A 10,482-nucleotide genomic window follows, 5' to 3' on the forward strand; every position below is an offset into this window, starting at 1 on the left:
GTAAAAAGAAATATCAGAGGCATAAATGTAAAGCAAAACACATTGTGAGGATGTAATGTGGAGTATTATGTTTGGCTGTTTCCTCAGTGTGTTCTCCTCTACACAACTGAGGTCAACAGTATTACATGCAACATATTATTGACCCGGTTCCTGCATTAAATCGTAACAAATCAATACTGTTTAACTCCAGAGCGTATTGGACTTTTAAAACAAAAAATGCTTCTAATGAAATTCAGAATAAATGCTGGTGACAGGAAAGGTTGTGCTACCTTTGTAATTATTTCCTAGTTATTAGTAATTCATGTTTGCCAGAAAAACAATGAAAATATAAAACACATAAGACATCAATGCTCATTACATTATGTAGACAGTTAATTTACATTTTAATCAAATACTTGATGAAACTTACAATGAGCGCAGCTGCAAAATGAGGTTCGATTCCTACATTATCAATGTTACAAGAGACCATTAGACATAAATGCAAAGGTTGAATGCGCAGCTGAAAATACTGACTTTACAAGGTGAAACATGAATGCAGCATTAGTTCCATGCAACTTTGTTCTGTGATGACGCCATCCAATGAAAATTAGTAACAGTATTTATTATTTGAAATGTTAAGATGCGTTTGTTTAGGTTTTAATAATTGCATTCAGGCAGTCGGGCTAAAAAAATATTCATTTGACCAAAAAAATTATTATAAAAAGAAAGAACCCATTTGTGCCCACATTTGAAATCACTCTGTTGTGACTGGTCAACTGAAACCAAACTCTTCAGACTCCGCTCCAGCTCCACTCTAACTAGCTTTGTTTGAGGGCGTGCCAAACTAAACCACCAAATTTCAAGACTTTTGAGTGACCAATCAGAACAAATGTTGTGTTGTTTTCCCTTATCACACTAAATATAGTCTTTGGGTTCAAATGGGTTAAGAAAATAGAATCGGATGGTCATTTCTACCTATTAACCTTACCTGATAAAGTCAGTAAAATAAGGCAATAACAAAGCTACAATCTATGTCAAAATAGAATAATATTGAAAATGCAATAAAATATGTAGTGCATAATAATAATAATAATATCAGTGTATATTTTATAGTGGATCCCATATGTACAGAGGATATTGTATGTTGGTTTGCACACATGAAAAGCGTGTGCAAAATTGTTAAATTGTATATACAGCTCCAAACCCTGAACCCCATGCACCTTCAGGGAGTCGTGAGAGGACTGACGGAGGTCTCATGACTCACCGATAAATCTGAGTCAGAGGTGTACAGAGGGAAAAAGAAAGGTGATATCACCTTCTGTGGCACCTCTGCTCTGCTCAGCAGTGTGTCAAACACGCCGCTCTGCAGGCCGATAAACTGCAGCCACCTCAATGACGAGGTGGTAAATAATTCAGGAAAACATGGCGTCCGTCCATCTATCTGTCCACGTGCATCACTCAGAGCTTCTCCTTACAGCGGGAAGGGCTCGATGGTGTGTACGAGTCTGGATGAATCAAAGAGCGTGATTCAGCCTCTGCAGGTGGGAATGAGTCATATGGAGCAGTCCATCATTAGAGAATTGACCAGCTTCTTGAATGTCCTCATTACGCATGATGTGACCAACTGGTAGGAGGTTTCTATACCTTCCTCTGACGGTAGGCCATGCAGGGTGAATATAATTAGGAAAAATCTCTGCAGCGTCTTGCAAATGAAGCCTCTACATCTCCCCTCTCTACGGAGAAGAAATGATAGACAGGCATGCAGTTTGTGGGGGTGGGGGTTAACGTGTTGACCATCGGTTTTATGCACATGATGGACAGTCTGAATCAATTTAATGTGCACTGTACTCTTGCTCTGTGTTGACTGATGCTTCGATCACAGGAAGCAGCTCCATGTCTGCAACACAGCAGCGGCAGCAATTACAATAAATCTCAGTTTCTCCGCCGATTATCTGCCCGGCTGAGGAAACCATTAACGCTCACCACCACCACCACCACCAGCACCACCGCCTGCCTCTCGGTGCACATGTTAATTTGACAGAAAACACAATTGTGTCACCAGCCGCGTGGAACATGTTTTCTCAAGCCTAACCAGCCGGGGAGGTCATGGCTGTTGCTCTCGGTGACGCGCCCGCTGGGCCGCGCGGTAATTGGGCAAAATCTGTGTGGTGTCGACATTTTCATTCATAGGTGGGGATTCTCTCAGCTGTCTCCACAACCTCCACCCTCTGTTGTTTTTGCAGCATCGCAGACTCATTGTGATTTTGCTGGTGCTTGTTTGTGTAACGGTGAGGGCGAGTGAAGGGGGATTGAGTAGTTGTGAGTCTGAGGGGCAGGTGCAGTTTGGCTCCTGGGGGACCGTAATGGGATGAGGCCGAGCCAGAATGAGTGTTTGATGACGGGGTTGCACTCCTCCCCCGGGACTCAGCCTGCATGCAATTATCCTCCTGATCCCTTCTCTCCTCTCTTGTCTGCAGTCCAATATGTACACAGCGAAGCCTGAATATCCTTTAACTTACACTCTAAAATTCAACTCCCTCGTATGCAAAAAGATCAAGTAATTACAACCCCCAAATTTCAAAGCAGTATAGCAGTAATTATTGTTTTATGGCACCCTCGTGCATGACATTACACCACCTCGGGGCAATTGAATTTATGAACGCCTCCTTCTCCTCCCTTGCTAATTGCTTTATTAATGGAGATCTTGGCAGCCCAAATCAGTCACCAGACATGTTACACGTCTCTGTTCTCCACCCACTGCCACACATGTGCAAATATTTTTTAAAAGATTGATATTTTTACAAAAGGATTTCCGAATCATGATTTTTTCATAAGAGCTCCTGCTTAAGATGATCAGTTTGGAAAGAAAAAGCCCTCCCTTTTGTGATATGCAAATGGAGTCCACTGAGAAACATCTCCATCTTGTTTAGCTCCCAAAAGCAGCAAGAACTGTTTGTATTTTCATCTGTGCAATGAAACATTTATTAGCACCACTACTGAGGCGGGGAAACAGTGATGCCGTATATTTCAGACCCGCCATATGTGCAGTGAGAATCCACAATCAGAGGAAGAGGAGGCAGATTGCTACGTCCAATTGTTTTTTCCTCCACAGAACTGGCTTCCTACAGTTGCATGTGAGGTAATCTATCACAAGTCTTTCCAGTTCCCCTCCCCCATATCACATTACGTTGACAGCTTCATACCCTCCTCTCTGCAACATGCTCGTATCATGCTCGTATCTCACAGACAAAGGATGAGAGGCTGATAAGATTTTACACGATATTCTCATTGCTGACAGCGTTTTGCTTTGGAATCTGGATCAAATGATGGTGATGAATCTGCAGATAATAAGGGGAAAATATTTCACTGCTTAAAGCCACAACTTACTCTCTTTTAGGGCAACATCTAATGATTATTTTTCTATTAATCGTTGCAGCTCTACTTTCTTTTGTTCTGGCTCTTTCCTACAACCCCCTCCCTTTTTTTCTTATGTGCAAAAATACAGTAGTGTTTCTGCAACCACAGCACCCCACTGGAGCGTCTGACAGTGCAGTTTTTATGGGATGTCCTGGAGAGGACGATGTGAGCTTCTTTCATCCTGTTCTTCAAAAAGCTGCAGCGTTTCATATGACTCAGTAGAAACACCCCACTTCCATCCATCTTGAAATGAAAGCATCATTCCTCGGTGCATGCCTGATGATGGTGGCCACTGATCAGCAGGGACACAGGTGTGCAGAGGGGCCCTCCTGCCTCTGTGATCCGTCACCGAGGCCAGACGAAGGCCAGGCTGGAGCGGCTTAGGCACGTGCCGAGGGAGGGCTCTACCCCCCCGCACTCCCACCCCTCAGAGGACTCCCTATTCACACCACCAGATGGGGGCTGGATCTGGGTTTTAATGAACGCTATCCTTCACGACCCTTTAGAACACAGTCGCCCTCAGCAGCACGTCTCACTGCAGTTTGTCACCCCACGCTGACACACAACAATAACACACTGAATCAGAAACAAGCCAAGGACGAGATGTGAGAGCAGGAAATACTCTGTGCTCCATTTCTAATTTCACCATCTTCACTTGGGTGTTTTTATAAAAGACAGAAATGCCACATACTGTATTCCCACAAATACGAAATTCACTCTTCAAGAGATGAGCGGCTACTTGAAGCATCCTCACACATTTAAAGTGGTAGATATTATGTCAGCCTCCTGCTGTTTGAAGTGATACAATAAGACAACCCTGTAATTTCACTTTACAGGTTAAGAGCAGAGGGCAATTTGTTCACATTTAAGAGACAAAAACCTGGTTGGTAAATAGCTGCTTTATATTAGAGGAGTGGTCTTAATGCTTAGCAAGTGGGGCCCTCTGCGAAAGTGAAAATGGTTATTTTTATGTGTTTATGTGTCTTTTGTGATTGTACTGATGTTGAGGATACATTTCATTTTGTGTTCCTTTACCCCTATGTACAGTGATTTAAGGAATCATCTGTTTGAAAAAGAAAATATCAATATAGGAGCCCAGATCGGTTTTATGTTGTCTGTCTTGTTATATGTTGAGTTGGCTCTTTAATTAGGAGATGTTTGCCTCAGCAAGATTTAAAGAAAATGCATGGAAACTAAGACAAAGACCACTCTATCCATCATGATAGGACCTATTTGTTAGGGAAACTGAATGTTCTTTCTCCGTTTCTTTGTTTCTTTGAATTTGTGGAACTGTGTGTTACAACTGGTCATGTTGGCAATAAATGGTGCAGGACACATGTGTCAATCAATAAAAAAATATATATATTTGGGCTATCAAACGATTATAATATTTAATCGCGATTAATGGCATGATTGTCCATAGTTAATCGCAATTAATGACAAATTAACATTTTATCTGTTCAAAATGTACCTTAAAGGGAGATTTGTCAAGTATTTAATACTCTTATCAACATGGGAGTGGGCAAATATGCTTGCTTTATGCAAATGTATGTATATATTTATTATTGGAAATCAATTAAAAACACAAAACAATGACAAATATTGTCGAGAAACCCTCACAGGTACTGCATTTAGTATAAAAAATATGCTCAAATCATAACATGTCAAACTGAAGCCCAACAGACAACAACTGTCAGTGTCAGTGTGCTGACTTGACTATGACTTGCCCCAAACTGCATGTGATTATCATAAAGTGGGCATGTCTGTAAAGGGGAGACTCGTGGGTACCCATAGAACACATTTTCATTCACATACCTTGAGGTCAGAGGTCAAGGGACGCCTTTGAACATGGCCATGCCAGTTTTTCCTTGCCAAAATGTAGCGCAAGTTTGGAGCGTTATTTAATCTCCTTTGCGACAAGCCAATATGACATGGTTGGTACCAATGGATTCCTGAGGTTTTCTAGTTTCATATGATATCACTATCTTCACTCTTCACTCAAGATTATTTTCCATAAAACAATTGAAAATAATGGGCTTTCCTTTTTATTATCAGTTTTCAGTTATTTAACCTATAGAAATAATGGGTGAAACGTGTTTTCTTTTAGTAGAGATAGATACAGGCATATAGAACTAAATTGTAAGCTTCTCATTTGGAGTCAGACTAACACACGTGAATCATCACCATGGCTGCTAACCCACTCTGCCAGTTATGTGTCAGGCTGTGAAGAAGGGTGAGAAATCTAAAAATGAAAGAAATCGGTCAGTGTTCAGTCCCGAAGGCTGAACGATAACATGCTGCTGTAACATGTAGAGGAGGAAGTCTTCTTCCAGATATTTATCCTTGAATTATTTCATTTATTTTCTGGCTAAAATCTGATCTCACATGATGAAAATGTAAATTAAATGAATTTGCATATATTTATAATGTAGGAGGAGCAGGTGAGATCCCTTCAATCATTGTTGGTCTCCATGCAGCCAGATGCATATGGTCTTCATTGGATGGAAATAAATTGGTTGTGTACATGCAGCCCCTTACTCAGTGACCCTTGTCTGTCAACGTGAATTGCTTTCACGGCGTGTTAAACGAGCCGTGGTCGTGTTGGTGTTTCCCTCTGTGCGGCGGCGGCGGTGGCCGGGTCTCTAATCCGCTGTCTGCCACAGTTATGTCACACACCAGCTATTGTGTGGAGGGTTTGATTGAAGACGCCTGATCTGACTAACTGATCCCTCGCTGCCGCAGAGGTGCTCAGGCACATGGGCGAGGTCTGAGATGTGTGAATTGGCAGTCGAGTCACATGACTGGCATTAAGCCAATCATAATTTTTAGATTGCAGAGGGAGAGCAGCTTTGTGGCGAAGAGGCGAATATTGACAGATGGTGTGTGAGAAAGTGAAAATGATTTTTTGGTGTGTACAGTTAGAAGAGGGTAAATTGGATTACACAAAGCTTTCTCTCTCTTTGCTTTACAGCCCCTTGTCTTGTCCTTTAAAACTATTATTTTCAGGACCTAATAAATCAATAAATCAGCAGCTACAGAAGGATTTTAAAACAGCACATCTATAATATAATTTGATAGTAGGGTGGGATATATGAGGCCAAATGAGGCCTTGAATCTCCAGAGACCAATTTATAAAGTGTGAACTATTCACTGCCGGACAATTGCTTTGAATTTAATTCAGTCAGATCACGTGCTGCTACGGACTACAACCACCATCTGTCCAAACCTTGTAAGCTGTGCTTTTTTAACCAATATCCAGTTGTACTGACATAAAAAAAAACTATTAATTACATTATTAGAAGGTGCGTGGATAAAATATTACAAAAAAAATGTTATGCTGTGAAAGAGACAGGCTAGTGTGACATACTGTATTTTAAGGCTTTCAGATCCACTAAGTGAGCATTATTATTTTTTATATTTCCATCCTGTAAATGCATTCAGTATGTTGTTTTTCTAGCTGTGTTTGCATCCAATTATATTTCACAAGTTGGAAAAAAAAGCAGCATAAAGAGTCAAGAATTGAAATGGAAAAAAGCCACTGTGAATGACATTTTCAAGAGTTGTGTACTTTTTATGTGGATTTTGCACTGAAAATACTAATGCTTATATGATACCTGTGTTTCGGTACTGATACCAAAATGCTCCTTTTTTTACACCCTCCTCTGTTAGAACATGTTTTTCAACAAAACCACTTTTTTTCATTTAAAAAAAGAAACCAAAGTTCTTAAATTTTGTCTAAACTAGAGGTCTCCCGATAGTGGATTTTTAAACGTCGATATAATAACGATAGTTTGGAGCAGGAAAAAAGCTGATAGCCGATTAATCGGCCGGAATTGTCTTTACTTCTGCAGCAGCCCAGTCAGCATCTTTTGCATACGCAGTCTTTAATAAAATAAAGCAGTTTTTGTCACTCCGAATTGAATCATTAGTAAGAGAATATCTTGAAGTGTGATTTGGTGGATTACATCATTGGAAATTCGATGCGGATTACTTCTGTTGTACATCCCGTTGCATTGTTAAATGCCACTCTAACAAACCATTAATGTTCGTGCATTATCCCGGGATAAAGAGGAGCCTTAAGTGTGCGATTTCATTTCATGAATGGATGGTTAGTGGCTGGATTATTTGGAAGAGAGAACGCCAAATTGTTAACTAAGTTAAAGTAACAGTGTATGATTTATTTTCCTCCCTGTCTGCCTGTCTTGTATTGTAGACAAAGAGCTGTTAGTGTTGTGTTATATATTACTTTCTTTCTCCCCCTCTACATTAACTTTGTGTACGGAGCCTCCATGCAGAACAGTGATGTACATCCCAACGTAACTGGTTGGGATGTACTGGTTGGGCTCTGATAGTGCAGCCATCTGCCACTATCAGAGCCCAGCTCTGCCAATAACGATAGATTGCAAAACGTCCTATCCGCGCCATCTTTGTCTAGTCTAAAACCCAAGCAGAATTATGATTGAAACTGTCTGATCACAAGTAAAGAAGAAGCATATGATGCCATTTTGAGTCATTGACAGCTTACAATTATTTGCTCTACGGACACATTTTGTTTGGTATCATGAAGTATTGAGGTTTAATACCTTAGTCAACCATTGCATAAAGATATAAACAGATATATACTGTATATATGGCAACATTTCGGCATCTCTTCCAGCTGTAAAGAAACACACAAGACCGACAGTCACTTGTTTAATGCTGACAGGAGGTCTCCCCACACACTCAGACCTCTGACATCAAAGTCCCCATCAGACACTTTCAAAGCATTAAGCTCTTTTTCTACGTCCCCCCTCAGAGAGGGACAGGCCTCAAACAAGGCCACAAAGTACTCAGTCAGTCTCTGGAAGGACACTGTTCTTCGGTCTGTGCTGGTGGTTTGAACCCATTCACCCTCGCTCATGCTGTACTCCATATCAGAGGCCCACTTTTTCAGCACATCACAGTAAGCATCTCTAAATTTCCGGTGTTGTTTGGCCAAGTCTATAATAAGTGTAGCAGGCAGCGAAGAACACATGTGCTGCAGCACACGCTGTTCTCTCTGCAGCCAGTCCAAGAGAAAATCCTGTGAAGCAGTTTGTGAGTTCTTCGTCGTCAGCAGAGCCGCAGCGATGACCAGACAGAAATGTCCTACTGCTCCTTCACATCCCTGGAGGACAGAGTCTAAAATGTGCTCAGGTTGGCTAGGTTGGCTGGCTTGGCTCAGCAGAGCATCCAGCCTCTCCATCAGCATCACCCCCTGCACCTCAGCATCAGCACCAACACCAGCTGACAGGTCTGTGAGAGGACTCAGGACTTTACAGGCAGATCTGCATTGAATGATGTGACTGCAGAAGCCTGTAACATCCTGATGCCCTGTCTGTGTGGTGTCAACAAGACTGGTGGTGTCAAAGAGTGTCTTCATGATGGAGATGGGCAGCTCAGGGTTGTTCAAGAGCCCAACCAGCAACAGGTGCTGACACCTGGAGAGGTCAGTGAAGGAGACGCCTGTGTATCCAGGGAAAGCAGCTCGCAGACTTTGATTAGTGAGCTGCAGCTGCTTCTCCATGATGCTCCGTATCGAGGGGTTGTTGTGAAACCTGGAGAAGAGGTGTTCGCAGTAGCGGGCCCAGTCAAAAGCTCTGGAGAGAGTCTGTTTATCCCACTGATCCACGACACCGCTGTGACCGGCCACGGCCAGCAGCTCCGCAGTGCTCGCCAGGTTCTTCAGCACCGCCTCCATGTGGCGCTCTCCCCGGGTTACCGGGTTAGCAACACGTTAGCAACAGCCTAGCAACAGGTTAGCAACGAACTACAACGTTCAACAGGACTTCCGGTGGCAAGTTTCAGAACAAAATCCTTTTTGAACGAATAGTTAAAAGGTAGTTAATATCCAGCGTTACGCACAGAAGTGTGAGTGAGAGTATAACACAGTAGTAAAGGAACATTTAGTAGAAATAGCCTCAATATAGTTGCTGTGGTACTCACTCTTTTCTCTTTCTGTCATCCGGCTGCCTGTTTGTGTTACTACTGCGCATGCGCACTAGAGTGCTACGCTTTGGCCAATTTATTTTCCTTCAAAATAAAAGACACAGAGTAACTTATTGCCATAATACTACTACTACTACTACTACTAATAATAATAATAATAATAATAATTTTAAAAATGTTGAATTTAGTAAGAAGCGAAACTCAGTATACACACTTTGATTTTCTCTTAGTTTTTAATGTTTATTTTCTGGCTAACGTACATATTTATGTAAAACATGCTCTAAATTTCCAATAGATAGATACGTCATTGATCCAGAGGGAAATTCAAGTTTCCAGCATCACAGTTCCATAGTGCAAAACATGTTAGTAAAAAGACAGTAAAAAAGTTAGTAGTGCAAAGTACAAAGTATAAAAAAATATACCAGATATAAAAATACAAGGAGATGAAGAAAACTGTTAAAACTGAATATAGTGCAGGGTAACAGCTGTGATACACGACTATTAAAAAAAGTGAATATGTGCAGAAGAGACTGTTAAAAATGAGTATAGTGCAAGGTAACTCCAGTAGCTTAGTCTGTGAAAGTGCACTGTATGCATCATTAGTAACGTATTGCCATAATAATAATAATAATAATAATAATAATAATTAAAAAAAAATGCTGAATTTAAGTAAGAAACGAAACTCAGTATACACACTTTGGTTTTCTCTTAGTTTTTAATATTTATTTTCTGGCTAACGTACATATTTATGTAAAACCTGCTCTATATTTTAAGATAATATGAACCTTTATTAATCCCCGAAGGGAAATTCAGGTGTCAAAGCAGCAACATCAACACACAGGAGAGGTACAGGTATACAAAAATTAAAAAAACAATAATAGAGATATAAAAGATACAGACTGAATGGGTGAACATAGTGTGTGCAGTCCGTCAATTAATACATGTAATATGTACATATGTGCAGTCTATAAAGTGGTATATAGGATGTATAGTGTAAAGTAAGTGTAAAGTGCGCCAGTGGTTAAAGATCCAAGATGTTTCAATATATTGTAAAAACAAAGCCCATCTAACTAGAATTAGAGAAAATAAACTTTCATTCATGCAACTGTAGCTTTACAG

The 10,482-nt window shown here is 40.8% G+C and overlaps 1 protein-coding gene across 1 annotated transcript; it reads right to left on the reverse strand.

The window, feature by feature from the left end:
• Positions 1-7,948: 7,948 nt before the first annotated feature.
• On the reverse strand, positions 7,949-9,406 carry fancf (FA complementation group F). Its single transcript, XM_037768215.1, has one exon. The coding sequence runs from the start codon at positions 9,113-9,115 to the stop codon at positions 8,081-8,083; it is 1,035 nt and encodes a 344-aa protein (XP_037624143.1). The 5' UTR covers positions 9,116-9,406; the 3' UTR covers positions 7,949-8,080.
• Between the last annotated feature and the right edge of the window lie 1,076 nt (positions 9,407-10,482).

This window comes from Sebastes umbrosus, chromosome 4, assembly GCF_015220745.1.
Source record: "Sebastes umbrosus isolate fSebUmb1 chromosome 4, fSebUmb1.pri, whole genome shotgun sequence".
Taxonomy (NCBI): Eukaryota; Metazoa; Chordata; class Actinopteri; order Perciformes; family Sebastidae; genus Sebastes; species Sebastes umbrosus.

Excerpts from the sequence above, each read along its gene's own strand:
- fancf (XM_037768215.1), bottom strand. The coding sequence starts at position 9,115 with ATGGAGGCGGTGCTGAAGAACCTGGCGAGCACTGCGGAGCTGCTGGCC.